Source organism: Lepidochelys olivacea, assembly GCF_965140295.1.
Source record: "Lepidochelys olivacea isolate rLepOli2 genome assembly, chromosome: 7".
NCBI classification, from domain to species: Eukaryota; Metazoa; Chordata; order Testudines; family Cheloniidae; genus Lepidochelys; species Lepidochelys olivacea.
The window spans coordinates 42,167,914-42,191,268 of NC_140417.1; the positions used below are offsets into that span (position 1 = coordinate 42,167,914).

A 23,355-nucleotide genomic window follows, 5' to 3' on the forward strand; every position below is an offset into this window, starting at 1 on the left:
AGGGGGAGACGTTTATGGTGGGGTGGAAGGTTGAGGCAAATCGTCTGGCCGCTGATTACGCACAGCCAGACACCAGGGTGGTTAGAAAAGTACAGGAGGGTAAGGTGCGCATAAGAAGCTTTGAAAACCAGTTTTATGACTGGCTAGACTACGGCGTGAAAGTTCTGTTTGTTTCTCCTTGATGAAAACCCCTGCCCCTTGGTTCACTCTACTTCCCTGTAAGCTAACCACCTTCCCCTCCCCCCTTTGATCGCCGCTTGCAGAGGCAATAAAGTAATTGTTGCTTCAAATTCATGCATTCTTTATTAATTCATCACACAAATAGGGGGATAACTGCCAAGGTAGCCCAGGAGGAGTGGAGGAGGAGGGAAGGACAAGGCCACACTGCATTTCAAAATTTATTGAATGCCAGCTTTCTGTGGCTTGGGCAGTCCTCTGGGGTGGAGTGCTTGGGTGCCCAGAGGACTGTGTTGTTGGGCGTCTGGGTGAGGAGACTATGGAACTTGGGGAGGAGGGCGGTTGGTTACACAGGGGCTGTAGCGACGGTCCGTGCTCCCGCTGCCTTTCCTGCACCTCTACCATACGCCGTAGCATATCAATTTGATCCTCCAGTAGCCTCAGCATTGACTCCTGCCTTCTGTCAGCAAGCTGACGCCACCTATCATCTTCAACCTGCCACCTGTCCTCGTGTTCATATTGTGCTTTCCTGGACTCTAACATGGTCTTCCTCCACACATTCTGCTGGGCTTTCAGTGTGGGAGGACTGCATGAGCTCAGAGAACATTTCATTGCGAGTGCGTTTTTTTCGCTTTCTAATCTTCGCTAGCCTCTGGTAAGGAGATTATAGTGTGAGCGTTGAAACATTTGCAGCTGCGGGAGGAAAAAAAAGGGAGAGTAGTAGTTAAAAAGACACATTTTAGAGAACAATGGGTAGACTTTCAGGGTGAATCTTGCTGTTACCATTACATAGCACATGTGCATTCGGTACAAGGTTGCATTTTGCCTCTTACATTGAGGGTCTGCCGGTTTGGTGAGAGATCACACACGTAGGGCCAGCGGGCAACAGAATTTGACTTGCAAACAGCAATGGTAAGCCACAGTCTTTTGGCTTCTTTAACCTTCATAACATGTGGGAATGGTTTCAAACAGCAGCGCCCTCATTTCCCATACCAAACAGCCATTGGGTTGGGCCTTTAAAATGGGTTGGCAATTTAAAAGGAGGGGCTGCGGTTTTCGGGTTAATGTGCAGCACAAACCCAACTAACCCTTCCCTCCCCCCCCATACACACACACACACCCAATTCTCTGGGATGATCGCTTCACCCCTTCCCCCCACCGCGTGGCTAATAGCAGGGAAGATTTCTGTTCAGCCACAGGCAAACAGCCCAGCAGGGACGGCCACCTCTGAATGTCCCCTTAATAAAAGTCCCCTATTTCAACCAGGTGGCCATGAATGAAATCACTCTCCTGAGGATAACACAGAGAGATAAAGAACAAATGTTGCTTGAATGCCAGCAAACACCAGGACCATATGCTGCCATTCTTTGTTATGCAAGGACTCCAGACTACGTGCTACTGGCCTGGCATGGTAAAGTGTCCTGCCATGGAGAATGGAATAAGGCTGCCCTCCCCAGAAACCTTTTGCAAAGGCTTTGGGAATACCTCCAGGAGAGCTTCAATGAGATGTCCCTGGAGGATTTCCGCTCCATCCCCAGATGCGTTAACAGACTTTTCCAGTAGCTGTAGTGGCTGCAAATGCATCCCAAGTCTTCAGGGAAAATCAATCATTAAACATGCTTGCTTTTAAACCGTGTATTATATTTACAAAGGTACACTCACCAGAGATGCCATCTCCGGCTTCATGGTCCGGGAGCCCACCTTGAGAGAGTATTGGCTCCAGGGTGATACAGTTCCTGGCTGTCGGGGAGAACAGTTTCTCTGCTTGCCTGTTGTGCACTATCCTCCTCCTCCTCATCTTCCTCGTTCCCAAAATCCTCATCCCTGTTGCGTGAGACTCCCCCCTTGCAGGTGTCCACGGACAGGGGTGGGGTAGTGGTAGGGTCACCCCCTAGAATTGTATGCAGCTCATCATAGAAGCGGCATGTCTGGGGCTCTGACCCAGAGTGGCTGTTTGCCTCTTTGGTAGGCTTCCCTGAGCTCCTTAATTTTCATGCAACACTGCTGCAGGTCCCTGTTATAGCCTCTGTCCATTATGCCCTTGGAGACTTTTTCAAATATTTTGGCATTTCATCTATTGGAACGGAGTTCTGATAGCACGGATTCATCTCCCCATACAGCGATCAGATCCAGTGTCTCCCATTCAGTCCATGCTGGAGCTCTTTTGCAATTCTGGGACTGCATGGTCACCTCTGCTGATGAGCTTGCCACGCTGGCCAAACAGGAAACGAAATTCAAAAGTTCCCAGTGCTTTTCCTGTGTACCTGGCTAGTGCATCTAAGTTGAAAGTGCTGTCCCGAGCAGTCACAATGGAGCACTCTGGGATAGCTCCTGGAGGCCAATACCATCGAATTGCATCCACACTACCCCAAATTCGACACAGCGAGGTCAATTTTAATGCTACTCCCCTCGCTGGGGAAGAGTACAGAAATCGATTTTAAGAGCCCTTTAAGTCGACAAAAATGGCTTCGTCGTGTGGATGGGTGCAGGGTTAAATTGATCTAATGCTGCTGAAGTCGACCTAAACTTGTAGTGTAGACCAGGGCTATGTTTCACTTCACTGTTGATAATTGTTTAGTGCTCAGTGATGCACAGCAATGAGTAAGGCCAGAGGTAAGGTTAAAAGTTTAACAGGTCACAAGGAGAAGTTTATATGCCTGGATTTTTGAAATCATGAAAGATTTGGGGAGAGTGTGTATTATTCATTGAACTTGACAACTGACAGCCATTTCCATAAGTTCCCTTCCCCTTTGTTGAGCATTAGAGTCCCCTTTATTTGAAAAGGAGTACTTGTGGCACCTTAGAGACTAACCAATTTATTTGAGCATGAGCTTTCATGAGCTACAGCTCACTTCATCGGATGCATGCCGTGGAAACTGCAGCAGACTTTATTTATACACAGAGAATATGAAAAAATACCTCCTCCCACCCCACTGTCCTGCTGGTAATAGCTTATCTAAAGTGATCATCAGGTGGGCCATTTCCAGCACAAATCCAGGTTTTCTCACCCTCCACCCCCCCACACAAATTCACTCTCCTGCTGGTGATAGCCCATCCAAAGTGACAACTCTTTACACAATGTGCATGATAATAAAGTTGGGCCATTTCCTGCACAAATAGGTTGTAGATCCTTAATAATGCGTTGGAGGGGTTTTAGTTGGGGGCTGAAGGTGACGGCTAGTGGTGTTCTGTTATTTTCTTTGTTAGGCCTGTCCTGTAGTAGGTAACTTCTGGGAACTCTTCTGGCTCTATCAATCTGTTTCTTTACTTCAGCAGGTGGGTATTGTAGTTGTAAGGAAGCTTGACAGAGATCTTGTAGGTGTTTGTCTCTGTCTGAGGGGTTGGAGCAAATGCGGTTGTATCGCAGAGCTTGGCTGTAGACGATGGATCGTGTGGTGTGGTCAGGGTGAAAGCCTAACAAAGAAAATAACAGAACACCACTAGCCGTCACCTTCAGCCCCCAACTAAAACCCCTCCAATGCATTATTAAGGATCTACAACCTATCCTAAAGGATGACCCAACACTCTCACAAATCTTGGGAGACAGGCCAGTCCTTGCCTACAGACAGCCCCGCAACCTGAAGCAAATACTCACCAACAACCACATACCACACAACAGAACCACTAACCCAGGAACTTATCCTTGCAACAAAGCCCGTTGCCAATTGTGCCCACATATCTATTCAGGGGAAACCATCACAGGGCCTAATAACAGCCGCCACACTATCAGAGGCTCGTATACCTGCACATCCACCAATGTGATATATGCCATCATGTGCCAGCAATGCCCCTCTGCCATGTACATTGGTCAAACTGGACAGTCTCTACGTAAAAGAATAAATGGACACAAATCAGATGTCAAGAATTATAACATTCATAAACCAGTCGGAGAACACTTCAATCTCTCTGGTCACGCAATCACAGACATGAAGGTCGCTATCTTAAAACAAAAAAACTTCAAATCCAGACTCCAGCGAGAAACTGCTGAATTGGAATTCATTTGCAAATTGGATACTATTAATTTAGGCTTAAATAGAGACTGGGAGTGGCTAAGTCATTATGCAAGGTAGCCTATTTCCTCTTGTTTTTTCCTACCCCCCCCCCCCCGATGTTCTGGTTTAACTTGGATTTAAACTTGGAGAGTGGTCAGTTTGGATGAGCTATTACCAGCAGGAGAGTGAGTTTGTGTGTGTATGGGGGTGGGGGGGATGTGAGAAAACCTGGATTTGTGCTGGAAATGGCCCACCTTAATTATGCACATTGTAGGGAGAATGGTCACTTTGGATGAGCTATTACCAGCAGGATAGTGAGTTTGTGTGTGTGGTTTTTGGGAGGGGGGTGAGGGGGTGAGAGAACCTGGATTTGTGCAGGAAATGGCCCAACTTTATTATCATGCACATTGTGTAAAGAGTTGTCACTTTGGATGGGCTATCACCAGCAGGAGAGTGAATTTGTGTGGGGGGGTGGAGGGTGAGAAAACCTGGATTTGTGCTGGAAATGGCCCACCTGATGATCACTTTAGATAAGCTATTACCAGCAGGACAGTGGGGTGGGAGGAGGTATTTTTTCATATTCTCTGTGTATAAATAAAGTCTGCTGCAGTTTCCATGGCATGCATCCAATGAAGTGAGCTGTAGCTCACGAAAGCTCATGCTCAAATAAATTGGTTAGTCTCTAAGGTGCCACAAGTACTTCTTTTCTTTTTGCGAATACACTAACACGGCTGTTACTCTGAAACCCTTTATTTGAGCTATTCATGACCCTGAGCTTGTTCGGAAAACGTCTGCATATACTGGCTGCAGTTTTTCTATTTCTTTGCATTGCACGTTTTCCCCACATGAGGCCACCACTGTCCTCAAAGTCAAGAAATAATGTGGCCCAGATATTATATCAAACAAAATCCTGAAACAGCAATGACTGCTTTTAGGAAGGCCTATTTTAAAATCAACTCAGATACTTTGTGAGGTAGTCACACTGAAAAACGGAAGCCCTCAACCCACACTAATAGATATCTATGTTAACTACAGTAACTGCAAATTCTTTTGTAATATCTTTTAAAATACATGGCTTGATCAACAAAGTTGTCCCTTAAAGTCAGACTGGACTCCTCTTAAAGATATAAACAACATCTTTATCCTACAGATACTCAGAGAAGAAACTGAACAAGGTAGCATTTGCCTGCTTTGTAGTCCCGTCCCACTCACTCACACCCCAAAGAATCATTTAACTCAGTCTGGCACCTAGTATTAAGTCTTACAATGATTAGAAAATAGTATTGGTGGAAAAAACAGGACATGAAATCCATATACTAATCTGTCAAATGTAGGATAGAAATAAATATGCAAATAGAGGGGAAAGAAAGGAAGGCCAGCTAACTTTTTTCAACACAATCAACAGTGGTTAACCTGCCGTATTGGAACCAGCCCCGAACCTCGGATTTGCACTTGACAATTAAATGCTCATTGATTTTTTTTCCCCTCTAGCAAACAAAAGTCTCAGTATTTGAAAGAAAAGACAAAACTCACCAGACTAAATGAATGCCTGAGACATGGAAATCAAATACATTCTCGGTTATACATACCTGGGCCTCATAAGAGATATAGGGTTGTTCAAAATTAGAAAAGCACTCCAAGCATGTGGGCCTCTATACCATGAAGAAACCACTCAACACTCCATTAAACCCTTTTACAGTGTAATCCTACTCATTCTACTGTTACACCTGTTAGGACAAAACCGTCACAGAAACCCTGTGTCAGCTACCAGGCTAAATGCACTTCTGATCCCTCTCAGTATAAGTATGGGTCATTACACTATTGAATCTATTTCCCCATGTTAAGTATCCTCACACCTTCTAGTCAACTGTCTAAATGGGCCATCTTGATTATCACTACAAAAGTTTTTTTCTCCTGTTGACAATAGCTCAGCTTAATTAGTCTCTTACAGTTGGTATGGCTACTTCCACCTTTTCATGTTCTCTGTATGCATATCTATCTATCTTCTTATTATAGGTTCCATTCTATGCATCTGATGAAGTCGGCTGTAACCCATGAAAGCTTATGCTCAAATAAATTTGTTAGTCTCTAAGGTGCCACAAGTACTCCTGTTCTTTTTGCGGATACAGACTAACACAGCTGCTACTCTGAAACCTCTCAGTATGAACACACCCTCTCTAGGTCTCAGGCCTCTAGCCATCATCTCTCATGAGGCCCTGGCTCACAATATGCTATGTATCAACTGTGATTTACCTCAGCAGGTCTCACTTCTGTTCCCTATGAGGCAATGACAGTGATAATCAGTTACCAAATAGCCTCATGAAAGCAAATATTTATTTACTGCAAAAGCATTTTCAGAGAAGCCATATTTTTAAAAAAAAACAGACTATATGCATGTCTAGCTTACCAAGTATGTAACTATCCTCTACTTGGGAACTCTGGTAGGTCTGTTCTGCAGAGCTATGTCAGCTTGTCTCCCTATCAGCTCCTGGCAACTCAACCCCCTTTGCTATAATCAAACCACTTTTTAAATGGTTTGCAGACCTTTGATTTACTAATTCCTACCTTTAGCAGAACAAGGTTTGCCACAGGTTGGAGGCAGGAGCCTTGAAGGCAACAGCCTGCCCCATTGTCTTCCAAGTGTGTTTGAGTGTTCTTATTTGGGAAGTCAGTCAATAACATTTATGCACAGCCCTCATTGAAATCAAGCATTAGACATGTAGTAAACATTCCACTACTCCCAATGTAAATATTAATACAGTCACTTGGGAAATTTTGTATACAGTAACTTACCCTGACCCAGTCACCTACAGAGTTCATAAAATTGCTCTCAATATTCATATTATGTACAAGCTTTATCTATGTCACTCCCTTTATTTACAGCTCTGCTAACAGATGTGCACATGAAGTCCTGCAATAGGGTATGCAGAGCACAACTGGGTCAGTTCCCCTTATAATCAATGTAGAAGTGAGCACTGGACTTCCGGTAACATCACAACCAAATTTTCTCTGTACTGCAACACACTGGAGACTAAAAAACAAACAAACAAAACCAAAAAAATCCAAACAGTGGATTATGTTTTCATTTCATGTAATTCCTGGGACTCAACATTAGACTTCCGATCAGTGAAAGAAACAACCCCACCCAGATAGAAAAATGGTAAAAAATGGGAGATCAACAAAAAAAACATTAAATAACTGGAAAAAACAAATCCAGCTAGGCTGCTACATATCCCTGCTCCAAACGACCAGAATAGACTCCTTCACTACAGTGAAGTATTCAGGCAGATAAATGCAGAATTGAGGATTAAGATTGAGGTGGACTGTGTGAAAAAACAAAACTCAGAACAGCTATGTAAGAGTGTGACAAGCACTTACCACTTCACTTTCCAAAATACACAGTCATAACATCTGTTTAGATTATCAGAAACCACTTAAGACTATCAAGGAAAAATACCAAACATTGTCAAACATCTTTCTGGGCATATAATTGATATCTGCTGTCCAAAATAAGAGCCTGATCCCGTGAGGTGCCTAGACCCCTGAACTTCCATGACTTCACCATTATAGTTAGGGTTCCTTGGCATTTCACAAAGGGCACTCAGAATTTTGCAGGCTTGGGCTAAATAGATGATGTAAATTGTACTTTACTGCACCGGGGCAAAGCATATTACTAGGGGTTTGATCTTACGGCCATTAAAGTCATTAAGAGCATTGTCATTTACTACATTTGGAGCAGGACTGGGCTCTTCATTTTTCACACATCCCAAGAGGACTTTTCATAACTAAAGATTTTGCTAATTGCCAGACTTGTGAGCTAAGTAAATTTAACCTGGATTCTGATGAATAAAAAAAACACCAAGATGGCCTTTAATATCTTTACAAAGCTATCAGTTTTGGGATGTGTAAACACATTAATGAAACTTTCTTTACCTGAAGAAGCAGAGTTTGACATTTCTCCTCCTAGATACAAGAAATTTCTCAAAATCAAGATGTTGGAATTCTATCCTCATAAAAAAGTAGTTTCTCTAACCTTCATTTTAGGTTTAACTCTCCATCTGTGCAGCAAAGACTTTCACTGATTCAAACTGCCATTTTTTGTGTAAAATGGTGTGATGTACTCCATATGCTTTATGAAAATATGCTTTGAATGTGAATATAATGTAACTGGAATATGCTTTATTCAAAAGGTCTCTTGTAAGGTATCATTACAAAGCTTATAATCGACTGTGTTCATCCTATTTGTATGCATGTATCATTCTTGTGTCTGAAGCTAGAAATATGAAGTATAACTCTGAGGTCTTATTGTAACTATGCAAAGTGTGGGCCATTAATGGTGGTTTAGAATCTTGATGGCTCCTATTGACTAGGACAATTGGTTGTAAATGGTTTATTTGCCTGCAAGCCTTCCTATGTATGTGTGAGCCAGCCCAGGAAGAATGGAGGCTGGGGTCTCACAGGCCATGTGACCATGTCACATGATACTGGAATCCATTTTAAATCTGGTACTTTTCCATTTAGAAGGCAGGGTGGGGACCCAGAGACACAAAAGATGCCCGGTTTGGGCCAAAGCTATAAAAGGGAGTGGAACAGAACAAAGTGGTCTACCACTCATGGGCTGCCAGTCATGAGAAAAACCCTCCTAAGATATCTGCTAACAAGGACTGAACCATGGGAAAGGATTGGGCCCAGACTAAGACTGAGTTTAGTTTGTGAAAGAAGCTTATTGGAACATCTGAGGGAGAGATGTTACCTGTAATCAGTTTCTTAATGTATTAGGCTTAGACTTAAGTGTTCTTCCTTTATTTTGCTTGGTGATTTATTGTGTTTGTTCTTACTTGAAACCACTTAAATCTTACTTTTTATTCTTAATAAAATCACTTATTAATGAACCTAGAGTAAGTGATTAATAGTTGGGGGAGTAAACAGCTGTGCATCTCTCTTTTTATCAGTGATATAGAGGTTGAACAATTTAGGAGTTTCTCCTGTATAAGCTTTATGCAGAGTAAAATGGACTTATATGGGGGTTGGATCCCACTGGGAGCGGGGTGTCTGGGTGCTGGAGATAGGTGACCTGTTGAGCAGTTTTTGGTTAAAGTCTTCAGTTTTGGGGCCATGGACCAGACCTGGGTCTGTGTTGCAGCAGCCTAGCGGATCTGGCTCAACCAGGCAGGTTTCTGGAGTCCCAAGCTGGAAGGGAAAACTGTTATTCCAACACATCAGGTGACAGTCCCAAGGGGGTCTCTGTGACTGAACCTGTCACAAATGGATTTCCAGTCACAACAGTTAGAAATGGGATTACCATGGCCAGTTTTCCAATATTCATGGTGGTTTTGTACTGCTGTATTTTAGGTCAGTTTAAAAAACAAACATGCATTTCAAGTAGTGAAATGTAGCCATACACCTATTTTGCTAATACTCCCAGGTGAATGCTAGCTTTAAGATGTACTCTGCTGACTGTTAGAATAAGAAATTCAGACAAATTCTAGTACCCAAGTCAGTCATTGTTACATGATACCATAGATTAAATAAAGATAGTGTCAGTCATTCATGCAGTAGTCTCACTTTGACTCCTTCAAGATTACTGTAAGCACCACATCATTATACCAATACAGATTTAAGATTATGTGCCACTCTAGAAAATCTTCTCGGGTTAATGTAAAAAGAAAAATTCACATTAAATCAATCTAGAATCACAACCCTTTATCATAACCCTTTTTGATAGTATATCTTCAGCCCTCACTGGGGTCAATGGGATTGCATAGGCTAATGAGCAGAATGTGACCCTTACAGTCGCTAAAAGCTATACTTGACATACAATCACATGAGGGATGGGCTAATGTGTATCTATCAGCCCTGGGATGTGCAGACCTTAATACTATCCAAATGAGGGCTATAAGTTTCTATCAACTGGGGAGAAGCAGGATTTCCATGTAGACTCGGTCAAGGATGGTAGGCCCAAGAATTGACCTTCCTTGACAGTAATCCCATATGGATGTACAGATTCATGTATTATTTTTTGGGGAGGGGAGGGGGGACAGAACAAAAAAACAGATGTTGCTGCTCAGAAAAACAAAATTAAACCCCAAACCCCAGAGATTTTGACTTACTGTGAAATATAATAAAAAACTAGGGCATATGCATTGTCTGACAGTCATATGGTTCTCAGATTTTTTTTTTTTGAGTGAACAATGTTTCCTCTTTATGAGCTACTAAATGAAGAACTTTTCAAGGTAAAGCTTTGATAGAATCTATGTCATACTAAGACAATTTTAGGCATGCTGACCAGACAGTGTCTATTTAGGACTCAAAATTATTCATTTCTCCAATATTAGGAGATTGATCAGATATACTTCTGACAGAGAAATTGTTGAGACAACTGTATGTAAAACAGGTTTCAGAGTAACAGCCGTGTTAGTTTGTATTCGCAAAAAGAAAAGGAGTACTTGTGGCACCTTAGAGACTAACCAATTTATTTGTATGTAAAACACTGAGACAAGGCTAATGTTTTGTGCTTAGATTATCTACATAATTTTCTTTTCATTCACTTTTGTACTGTCTGATCTCAAAACAAACTAGCGTGGTGTTGACATTTTCAAACTTACTTAATACAGGATTTTTCATATCCCAAGTCAGTGTGATGAACTATTTTAAATTAGTCACAAACATTGCTGAGGCTAAGAAAAATCACGAACAAAGAATTAAATCTTGCAATAGTAATAGTAATCTAGATGTGAAGCAATTGTCTGTCCACTAGAATTAGTCCAGAAATCCTGCATTTTCATCTTGGTTTAGATGAGTCTCTTTGGCCATGGATAAACCACTCACTTCTCTGCCTCAGTTTCCCTATCTGGAAGATTAGTCTATGTGTATTTATTTCACAGCAATTTTCGTTACATCTTGAAGACAAAACATTCTGAGAATAAACTTTAAGCTTTTTTCATATACATGTATCACTACACAGTTTACATAGTTAATAGACTTAAGGAATTATACATGATATACAGAATAGAGACATGGGATAATATGTTACCTGTTAAGTGTAGTACATTGGAATATAAAGGTACATTAATTTTTGCTCTCTCCAATATACATCACATGAGATGATTGAGAGATTCTATTAAGCCAACCTACTAATATGCAGATTAATACTGAAAGATTGTTTTCCACATTCTTTTACTGTCAGTCCAGGAGACTGATAGAAGCCTCTGTCCTAAGAGAAACCACAACATCTCTGTTAAAGATGATCAGCTGTAGCATGAATCTTAGCACTGGGAAAATGTAGTACAACATATAAGCCATTACACAAGACTTCCATAAACGGTTTCATAATTTTCAACAGCAAGCATCAAGGAAACAGAGTGAGAACTTACCACTAAAGAAAACAGTTAAAGCCTGAAGATAAAGAATGTGGTCTTTGGAAGCAATATTCATACTTCATACATTTGTTTACATTACAACTAGATCCTTGATAGATTAGTGCATTAGAATACCTTAGTCTAAATCAGGGGAGGGCAAACTACGGCCCGCAGGCTGGATCCGGCCACTCGGGGCTTTGGATCCGGCCCGTGGGATTGCCACCGCTGCAGGCTCTGCGCAGCAGCCACACCATGTCCCTGTAGCCCCTTGGGGTGTGGGAGCAGAGAGCGCCACACACTGCTCTTGCTTGTGGGTATCTCCCCCAAAGCTCCCATTGGCCAGGAACGGGGTACAGCGGCCAATGGGAGCTTTGGGGGGGGGGTACCCACAAGCAAGGGAAACACATGGAGCCCTCTGCAGCCCGCACCCCCAGGGGCCGCAGGAATATGGTGCCAGCCGCTTCCCAGCTCGGCCCGGGGCTGGCAGGGAGCTTGCCCTGGCCCCGGTGCGTGCTGCTGTCACCCTGGAGCTACTGTAGGTAAGCGGCGCTGGGCCAGAACATGAACCCCTCCTGCACCCCAGCCCACAACTCCCTGCCCTAAACCCCCTGCCTGTACCTCGCACCACTCCTGCCCCCCAACCCACTGCCCTGAGCCCCCTGCTGCACCCCGTACCCCCATGCACCCCAACCCCCTTAGCCCCCTGCCCCACGCTGCACCCCAACTCCCCATCCCACACCCCTCCTGCATCCCACACCCCTCCTGCACCTCAACCCCCTGCCCTAAGCCCCATCCTGCACCACTCCTGCACCCTAACCTACTTCCCTGAGCCCCCTCATATACCCCGCATCCCTCCTTTGCCCCAACCCCTTGCCCTGAGCCCCTTCCTGCACACCGCACCCCCCCACACACACACCCTGCCCCCTGCCCCAGCCCTACAAGTAATTTCCCAACCCAGATGTGGCCCTCGGGCCAAAAAGTTTGCCCACACCTGGTCTAAATTATGTACTGCATACATTTTAAGTACTTTTAAAAGATATAGCATTTCATAAATTATACACAACCAACAGCGCTGAAACAGAATCATTTATAGGGTGGAGTTTGCAACATACCCTTTGGATTCTCAGGCATAACATACAATGCTGTTATTTCATAGTAGTGCTAAAGTGCTGTTTGAAGACCTATCTTTCTGTATACTGTTAGAAACAAGTCCCTTTGATCTTCTATACACACCTGGACAGCCATGACATACTGAGGCTCATAAAAATCTTAGCAGGCATTGGGGGTGGGAGAGGGGCAATTTCAAGGTTCTCTCAAAACAGAAAAGGAGGACTTGTGGCACCTTAGAGACTAACAAATTTATTCGATGAAGTGAGCTGTAGCTCACAAAAGCTTATGCTCAAATAAATTTGTTAGTCTCTAAGGTGCCACAAGTCCTCCTTTTCCAGATACAGAATAACATGGCTGCTACTCTGAAACCTCTCAAAACAGAGAAATTTAAAATAGGAATTTATACTGGATTATATAGAAAAATGAATACAAAGCAAACATATTAAGTTATTAATGTAGAGCAAATACAGAGTTTCTTACCTGTTACAAAAATCAGTTATAAGTTTTCTATATAACAATAGTTTTAGCAAATAGAACTTAAGACCTTGTTGAAGCCAAAAGATTCAAAGGGCTTAAACACTTCCTTTTATAAGGCTTTATTTCCTAATGAGGCCCAGCTGTGAGCCTCTCATTCTATGCCTGACAGTTCCCACACTCCCTTTGCAGTGTTAACAAAGGTTTTTCTAGAAAAGCACTGTAACTTTTTCTTCTCCTTGTTAGGTACAGAGTATATACACTCTGCTACAGGGTCATCACAAAGGGTTAAAACAAAAAGAACCATGTTATCCATCATACTCAATGGCTTTTTGTATGAGAAGTTGTAAATAAAGATACTGGATTTTTTGTAATTTATTTGCACAAAGAACTTGGTCTCATGCTTAAAGTTAATCCTGTGTTTGTATTTAAGTGTTTGTAGAATCAGGAACTTACTTGTTTTGTATTCCTCCTATACAAATAAAGAGATCTTTTTCTCTCTATTGTTTTAATTATTTACTAAACTACTTATTTGAGTACTTTCACAGTTTAGATCTTGTCTTTACTTTGATCTCTGAACTGTTGTAAATGCTTCCTGCAGCCACTCAGCCACATACAAATGTATATGTGATTAGACATTTATATATTGAAGTCAAAGGAAGCTACAGGTTCTCAGGCACAATCTGTCTCATGTTGGGCACCCATAAACTGAGGATCACAAAATCAGTGTCCTTTTTTGAACATTTGGGCCCTGATCTTCCAAACATTTATGCATGTGTGTGTCCTTCCATTGACTTCATTGGGATTACTCTTGGAAGAGTTTTCAGGACTGTGTCTTAGTTTGGGTTGTTCAGGGTGGTTTTTGAATGTTCTTGTTCTAATGTGCCATGGTACATGGAAATGGCCCTCTGTAAAATAAATAATAACAATAATTGCTAAGAAGGCAAACATGTGATCCATATGTAACTGATATGAAGCTTCAGACACTACTTGCAATCTGAACCAGTCGATATATCATCTGGTGAGCCCTGGCATACTCACCATACCTGCCACTAGTTGACATCTACATACTTGGAGATATGTGTGATATCCAGCACATCTCTATAATATTTATGCATGTCAATAGGCCTATTTATATCCGTAAAGTTAAGCATAGACCCTTACAGTAGAATACTATAGTACTTTTAGATTAGGTTCTAAAAGTGTGATTGAAAGTCAGAGTATACTGGTTATTATGTCGTAAGTCCCAGAGAACAAATATTTTGTTCTAATACTTTCTGGCACACTAATTTACTGATTCTCTAAATGGAAACCACTTGTGCATATGTAGTTTGCACCAACTGCGCATATTAGTTAACCTCATTTCAAAGGTGTTTTTTATTCTTCACTCCAGTATGGGATACACTACGGCTTCAGTCCTGCAAACACTTATGCAGATGCTCAACTTTAAGCATGTGAGTAATCCCTTTGACTTCTGTGAACTCTTCACATCTTAAAGTTAAGTACATGTGTAAGTGATTGCAAAATTGCTTAACAATGGACAGAAATTGGTTATTACAGGAAATTGACAGATTATCTTGTTTAGATTTTTCTATATAATGAAAATTGGATAATAAAGTATGTTAGTCATATAGAAAAGTAATAATAAGGAAAATAAGGGTTTTAGAGACTATTAGTGTGGATTTGGTTTTGTGAACATGGCATTTTTAAGAACTGTTGCTTTTTTGGGTAATTAAAAAACATAATTGCTCATTCTGTGTTCTTAACTATGATAATTAATAATAAGGAGAACATATATTTTGAAACTAGTATTCATTACTGAGTCTACAGTCAATACTTTATTTTGTGCTGTAGAGAGAAACATATGGTTAAGAACTACTAGCAGTCTTTTTTTTGTTGAGTAGTTAGTTGCTGTCTCTAACAACTGTGTTGTATTTAAACTGAGTTTATGTTAAGAAAGGGGAGGTGCTCTATAAAAACAAAACCTTTAACAGGGAGGGGAACAGTACTAGACTTCTTGTATGTGTGAATTCTCTTCTATTATTAGATGTATAGTAAACTACTATAAATCAAAAATATAGTTGGCTATTATTATTATTAGTAACTGGTTAATCTTGAGGTTTTTTTAAACTTTTCAAATACTGAAAATTGTGTAATTCTGTTGAAAGGAGACCTTTGCCACCATCAAAATGAAGGTGGTGTCCCTGCCTTGAACTGGGCAACTGAGAATTAATTGTATTAATGATTATACTTCTCAAACTTATACCTCAAGGAGTATGTAGAAGGGAAAAGTTGAAAATTCAACACAGATAATCCTGTTATTTCAAACTTGGAAGTAGTCTTTAACCTGCTAATTAATATTAGTAAGCCTACACTGGGTAATATGCTCACAATGTGTCACGGATATAATCATTCCTTAAACAGATTTAGCAGGGATTTTTAAAATTAATAAAAAGTCCTCTTGAAATTACAAGAGGCAAATACTTATTCTATACAAACACATCCACTAACTTTTCTTCCATTGTTTCAGTGCCTGTGTTCGAGATGCCTTCACCATTACCTGTGCCTCAGACAAGTCTAACTTCTCCTGATCCTGGAATTTCACCGCCTCCATCTTGTGTTTCTCAAACAACAAAAGAGAGGATTAAATGGAAAGGAAAACCCAAAAGAAACAAAATAAATAAAGATGACATTAGTTATCCAAGCAACTTCAAGTAAGTGAGGAAAGATCTCTTATTTGTAGATGAAATACTAAGTTTGCTTATGTTGGTCAGTGTAGTATCCAGTGTGACAAAAATATGTATCTAACTTGCAAATTGTTTAGGCATCAAAAAGTTATTTAACAAGTCTAGCAGTTGTTTTGCAACGTTTTCTGCATTGTTAATAAATATCCAAAATTGCTTTTTTTTACTCAGTACTAGCCTTATTGTATCCTAGGGAAGATCTAGGAACTTGACTTCCAAATTTTCAGGTACTTTAAGCTGGCTGCCAGTATATAAGTGGGCATTGTACTTACTAACACCCAATGTCTACGTCAACTGAAACACAAGCAATCTCTGCATAACAGTGAACAACAGCTTTTCAGGTAAAATACTTGGCCCTTACAGAGTGCCTCAGACTGTTGTTATGGGTGTTTATGAAAGCGCTGTTAAGTAAATAATGTACACATTGTACAGATGGCAAATTGCTGCATGGAGTCACGATGTAAAGACACACAATGAGTGTGGCAGAGGTGGGAATAGAATTTAGGACTCCTGGGTCACAATTTTCCAAGAGGTGGACCATCTGAGAATTGGGCCCCTTTATGGCTTATCAGGTTGGGCATCCAAAATCTATAGTTGCTCTTGAAAATTTTCACTCAGAATTAGTTCTGATCGGACTTGAAGTAATATCATTTTCTCAATAGAAGGCAAAGTGGGACAGTTAACTGGAAGATCAAATGTAGCCTATAATACAAAGCTCTTACTCTTAGGGAATATGCTTAAACCCTTGTTAACCTTTTTTCTTCTTGTACATGTCTGAAGCTACAGATGTATTAGGTAGGGGAGAAGCCAAAGTTACAGGGATATATGAATTTGGTCAAGCTTGTCTTGCCACCTGTAGAAAATAAATTACCATAATTTCAACAGCCATACATCAGTCTTTCTTTCATCCTCAAACTTTTGTTGGCTTTACTTCAAATGGTGGATAGCAAATAACATGTCTGTTTCTATTTACTTCTGATTTGTCAGATAATTCCCTAAATACCAGTTAAGAAGTGATACAGTTGTGTTACTGTAGAGTTCTTGAGCCCTTTAAGTCCTTCCCTGGCTTACTAAAGAGAACCCCTATAGGGCCAGTACTGACTTGGGAGATACTGAGCATCTGTTTCTTCTAAAGGAGAATTACTTACTTGAGCTAGATTTCATAGGTCCTAGATAACTGCTGTTAAACCCCACCTTGGTCTGAGAGGGAGAACAGGGCTGAAGTTACTGTGGCTGTTTTGAATCATTATTGGTGGTATATGTGCTGTCTCTAAAGTTGCAACAGTTTGGAAGTACTGGCTTTGCATAGTATTGAATACCAGAATGAGCAAATACCATGGCACATGAAGGACTAGGCTGTTTGTCCAAGGATTTTGGATGAATCATGCTGTAGAAGGCTTCTACAATGGAAAGCATGAGGAAAGAGAACAAAGTGAGTAGTGTCAGTTTTCTCTTGGCCAGATGATTAAAGAGGACATTTCTTAGTTACAGCTAGTCAAATAAAGAGACGCAACTAAAGAGACCCAAAAGCTTCTAACACATCTGAATTGTTCTTTGTTGCCTGACACTATGTTTAGAGACTTGGGGGGGGGGGGGAAAGACTAGAAATCTGCCATTTTCATAGATTAGTCATCTTCGTCTTGATTTCTCTTGTAAAGATGGAAGGAGTTTAATAAAGAGACTGTTAGCTGTGGCAGCTTCTATAGTTAGCACAGAAGGACTTAATATTCTGTGGCTCTTTCTAGGACAATTGTAATGTATCATCACTTGTGAATGTTACTCTGCAAGTCCCTCCATAATGTTAAAATGAATCCACTTACTTTAATAATAAAAAAAAAAGACTTGCTAGACTCTGAAACAAATGTTGATACTAAAAGTATAGTAGACAGAATGGGGATATATACACACACACAATCTAAACTGCTGCTTCGGTTATTCCTGAGACCACATATGTAATCCTATGATAAGGGCTCTTATTTTCTATGCATGGGCCATGTGGTGGAGTTTCCATGATCACTTCATATACAACTATTACCCTTGACATTCTAGAATTTGAGTGAAACTGACTTCTAGTATATTTTCAATATGTCTCATAAGGTATACAGTGGTGACTCGATTGATTTACTTACAACTGTTACTAATCCTGAATCCTATGTCTGCAGTGTGTGGTGTTCAAATGAACAAATATTTTCTCCCTAGGCACTTGGGCCATGTGGGATGGAATCCACTAACTGGATTTACTGTAAGTATTTACCAATACAACTATCAAACTAAACTGATAATGCTTCTGCTTGTGTGGAACAATTTTAGAATCTCTAACTTCTGTTCAATATTGTGATCATGAGCTAAAAATTGCACTGGATTACAACTTGGCATTCCTTGAGTTAAAACTTGTATGAAACTTTCTTCAACACCTGTAAGGAAAGGCGTGGGGGAAAATGAAAAGGAAAGGCCTCTTCTGTCTTGCTGAAGAGTGGCCAAAATGGAATAATGAGGGTATATTGTTAAAGAAAGCCAATCCACTTAAAATTGGGTAGATAAGAGCTTTAAACTTAAGACTCTTCTTAGCAACATATCCTAAGAGTAGAGGAAACAGTAGATCTAATAAATAACACTTCAAAAAGTTTATTTCTCATGGTTTTTATTTAAGGTCTCTCCAAGACTGAATAGTCACTTGAACTTTTTATAGGATAAAGTAGTTGAACTCCCTCCAAGGAGCTAACAAGAAACACGAAGTCACTTCAGCATAGAGCTACACTTATTAATCATCTTAAAGTAAGATAGTGGAATGTAAACAGATTTCATTTAGTGAAGGCTTTCACAAACTTGTATTGCATTGTGTAATCTGGAGACTAATGGGAATACTCTGTTCGAAAAGCTAGGTTTTTTTACTGGTTAGTTCCCCAACTTTTTTTCTTAATTGGCTTAAATTTTAAGAAATCTTCTGGAATCTAAAGAAACTGATAGCTTGTCTCCATTAGTGTTGCTGAAATCTTCTCATTATCCTCCTTCCCATGCAACCTCAGGAAAGGAAACACAAATGCATTAGTCTTGCACTGTTTAAGGTCAATGGGTGGGAAAAGATCTGGGATAAGCTAGTCATGTGACAGCAGAGAACTAAACTTGACTCTTACTGATCATCTTGTACTCTTACTGATCATCTTGTAGACTATCTTGGATTCAGATCTGAAGAAGGTAGCTATTCAGGTTGGTGTAACAGAGGATCATCTAAAAAACAAGAGAACCTCTGAAAAGATCTTTAAAACAATTGAGAGGAAAGGAGGAATAGAAGCTGTACGGAAAGAGGTCCAGATGAGAGGTACTAATTCATTAGTGCAAATTAAGTAAGATACCACTTTGCCCGGTATTTTAGCATTCACCTCATTACAGTAATACACTGGATTGAAGTAGACTCTACAAGCTTGCCTTGTTACAAAAGCAAGTAAAACATGACTTCATAGATAAGGCTGATGTAACTGAAGGTTCCTTCCATATTTAATAGAGAATCTGTTTAGAGGCATATTGATAGTGTGCAGGGGGTAAGGGCAATGCAAGCCTCAAAGATTGGATTTGAGCTTTCCTAAAATACAGGGGTGTTCACATCTTGAGGTTTTGCTCTGGGCACACTTAGTAGGCTAGCTATATTAAGAGTATTAACAGCTAGATATCTGACCCTTTCTCTAGGGCTGTATACTGCCTCATCCCTACCCCCTTGTATCGTACAACATAATATGGGATAAGTGCCTCGGAATTCTGCTTCTTTAAGATTTCTGATGAGCGAAAACCTGTGCCTAACAAAGGGTTGCTGAGGTTGATTGGGTAGGAAATCAAATCTGAGACCGATACGCTCTTGGGTTTAATGTATAACTTCATTTTTCTACAGCCACATCTTCAAGATCCAGTTCTCCTCCTCTACTTCATTCTACATCATCTTCAGAGCGAAGTTCAACCATCAGTCCTAGTATTGAACTAAACTCCCCAATTCTGAGAGCAGATGATGGACTCAAAGCAATTCTACTAGCCCCTCCCTCTACGTCAAAAGTGCTGTTACCTCCATGGAATGTCCCTTCAGTTGTCATTGCACCAGCACCTCCAATGCCATCTCCTCGGTCCCCTTCTAAAAGGGCATCACCAACGGGTCTACATAAACAGACCCTCAGACTGAGAGGACAACAGCTGCATAAAATAAAGACTGAAAAGACCCCAACTACTTTGCATCCAAATGATTTAATGGGTCAGATCAGAAAGGGAATCCAGCTGAAATCGGCAAGTATTATATTTTTTTTAACCACTATTAATTGATACTAGTGAGCATATAAGAAAAGCTAAGTGTAACTAATACCAATACATCACAACTGGAGCAAAGGAGAGTGTGGAATCTAAGGGTGCAATTTAAGACTTGGTGTAGGCCTGTGTTCCTATAGCACAGTTGTGCTGCAGCTAAGAAGCTGACTACGGTACAATGTAAATGTAACTCTAGAAACCCTTTTTAAAAAAGTCATCTTATTGTCAAGATATAGACAACAAGAATGTGAAAACTGAGAATAAACAACTTCTTCAAAGTAAAATGCCACCCTAAGCTTGGATGGGTCACTTCCCCAAACTTTGCATCTAAGTGGAACTTGCATCCAAGGTGCTGTAACTTACCTTAGAGTAAAGAAAGCAGTGACTCTCCAAAACATGAGTTAATGCAATGGCAAATAAGCAATAAATTAATGTGTTTAACTTTCTATTTCTAAGATACCTTTTAAACAACTAATATGTTTCTTTCAAATAACTCCATTTTCACTTTATAAATAAATCAATGTATTATCAAAGAACTGCTTGATGCTCAGTGGGACACAGTCTCTTATTAGAGAACAGTCAGGGTAGTTAAGTAGTGAACTGTCACTTCATCTGTAGAGTTCTGCTACTAAAAGTAACACTCAAATTGACCAAAAAGATCAAACAAGGTTCATAATAGCCAGTCTGGATGAGCACATTAAACCTCCTCTTGTAAAATTGCCTGTAAAATAGCCTGGAAAGGAATCTTTCCCAAATATGGCTTAAAACTAATAGCAAGACTTGAGACTTGCCTTTTCTCTGCTAAATGCATAGATTACTAGTATGTGGACTTATGTGCCATCAGTCAATGGAAGAATCCCCAATCACTTAAATCAGGGATCTCAAACTCAAATCACCACGAGGGCCACATGAGGACGAGTACATTGGCCCAGGGACCACATCACTGAAACCCTTTCATACAACTATACAAAAATATAGTCAAAAATGGAAAAAAATGAAGAGTAATATAGTATGCTATTAAAAGTCAATGTATTAACTTTTTTAAAAAAAAACTACTATAATGCTAAGAGAGGTTTTAATGAAATATAAACACTCAGTAATGCACTTCTATCAAATGACAAAACACACATTTACTTATAGAATTACTTTGGTTAAGCCTCCCCACTCCACCTCTTCCATGAGACCCCACCTCTTCTCTGCCTCCTCCCCTGAGCACGCCACATTCCCACTCTCTCCTGGAAAGTCCTAAGTGCCACCAAACTGCTGTTTGGAGGCGGGAAGCGCTGGGAGGTAGGCGGAGGAGCAGGGATGCGACCCACTGTGGGGGGGGGAGGAGGGGAGCTTGGCTGCCAGTGGAGTTGGCACCTATGGTGGGCTGCAGGAAATAACTCCACGGGCCGGCCGCGTGTTTGAGACCCCTGACTTAAATGTTAGGTAGGTAGGCTGACTTGTAAAGGTACATGGTGAGGCAGAACTAAGTAGAATAAAGGAGTCCAAATTCCTATTCTGCTTTGATATAAAGTTGAGATGAATTTCCAAAGCTGTTGGAGTGGAAATCTTGCAAAACTAAGCTTTCTGCTGGTGCTTCTGGTGGAGTTTTATTCCGTACTCATGACCTGTACCCCAAACTGCCAAAAAAAGGAAGTCTGAGGCTCTGGCTATACTAGAGAGCTTACAGCAGTGCTGTAGGCTCTCTAGTGTAGCCATTCAAAGCCGATCGGAGTGACCTCTCCCATCAACTTAATTAATCCTCCCTGCCAATGAGTGGCGGTAGCTATGTCAGTGGGAAAAGCTCTCCAGCACTTAGGTTGGTGTCATTTATATCACTCGGGGGTGGCATAGTCGTACTCCTGAGAGACAAAACTTATACTGACATAAGTGGTCGTGTAGACATAGCCTGAGTTCTTAGATCCTGTGAAATCACATGAATGGTTGTTGTAAACCACAAAATACAACCCTCTTTGGGAAATTCTAGGCATCCTGATGTCTGGATAAAAAGACCAACTGGAGCTCTGTGCTTAGAAAACCTACACATAAGTACAGTGAACAACAGAATTTTATTTGGAACTGCTAACGTAGTTAAAGTTGAAAAATAACATGAGAAATCAAGAGGTTGAGTTTTGGAACTGCTGGTGCATCAGACAAACTTGTCTGCACCATCTATAGCAGGGGTGGGCAAGCTTTTTGGCCCGAGGGCCACATCTGGGTTGGGAAATTGCTTACAGGGCCAGGGCAGGGGGTGGAGTGTGGGGTGTGGGAAGGGGTGCAGTGTGCAGGAAGGGGCTCAGGGCAAGGGGTTGGGGCAGAGGAAGGTGCAAGGTGTATGAGGGGGCTCAGGGAAGGGGGTTAAGGTATAGGAGGGGTGTGGGGTGCAGCAGGGGGCTCAGGATGGGGAGTTGAGGTGCAGGAGGGGTGCGGCAGGGGGCTTAGGGCAGGGAGTTGTGGGGCAGGGTGCAGGAGGGGTTCAGGCTCCGGCCTGGCACCGCTTACTTAGAGCGGCTCCAGGGTGGCAGCGGCACGCACCAGTGCCAGAGCAGGTTCCCTGCCTGCCCCGGCTCCGGCCCCGGCCCCACCCCTACACCGCTCTGGGAAGCGGCTGGCACTATGTCCCTGGGGGTGGGGGCGCAGAGAGCTCCACATGTTTCCTTTGCCTGTGGGTACCTCCCCCTGCCCCCTCCACCAAAAAAAAGCTCCCATTCCCCAGGAATGGGGTACTGCAGCCCATGGGAGGTTTGGGGGAGGTACCCACAGGCAAGAGCAGCATGCGGAGCTCTCTTCTTCCCCCCCCCCCCCCCCGCATCCCCAGGGGCTGCAGGGACATGGTGTGGCCACTTCCCAGAGTGGCATAGAGCCCAAGGCAGTGGCAGTCCCGCGGGCCGGATCCAAAGCCCCGAGGGGCTGGACCCAGCCCGTGGGCCGTAGTTTGCCCACCCCTGATCTATAGGTACTGTAATCAGTCAGCCCAGCTGTACTAAGAATAGTATTTAGTATAGTGTGCTATTTATCAGCCTCTTTCCTGCAGCTTTCTGTGCTAGAAGCTATCAGATGGGTCTCAAAACATTCTCATTTGCTTCGTATCTGTTTCAAGAGTCTCTGGGGGGAGGTTAAGGGACATAACTGCATTTTCTCAACAGCATGGGTTCTCCAGATGCTGATCATTATTGTAACATATCCCTCATCAACCTACAATAGCTGAGCACTGCCTCGTGCAGTTCT

General features: G+C 41.6%; 1 protein-coding gene across 1 annotated transcript in view; it reads left to right on the forward strand.

Annotated features, from left to right (window-relative positions):
• The window catches only part of LOC311523644 (uncharacterized protein), a 40,771-nt gene that overhangs the window by 7,896 nt on the left and 9,520 nt on the right, over positions 1-23,355 (forward strand). Inside the window, exons 2-5 of the mRNA XM_084633840.1 lie at positions 15,642-15,825; positions 18,055-18,097; positions 19,024-19,174; positions 19,739-20,121. Coding sequence (XP_084489966.1) covers positions 15,642-15,825; positions 18,055-18,097; positions 19,024-19,174; positions 19,739-20,121 — 761 coding nt within the window. The remainder of the gene's footprint in view (positions 1-15,641; positions 15,826-18,054; positions 18,098-19,023; positions 19,175-19,738; positions 20,122-23,355) is intronic.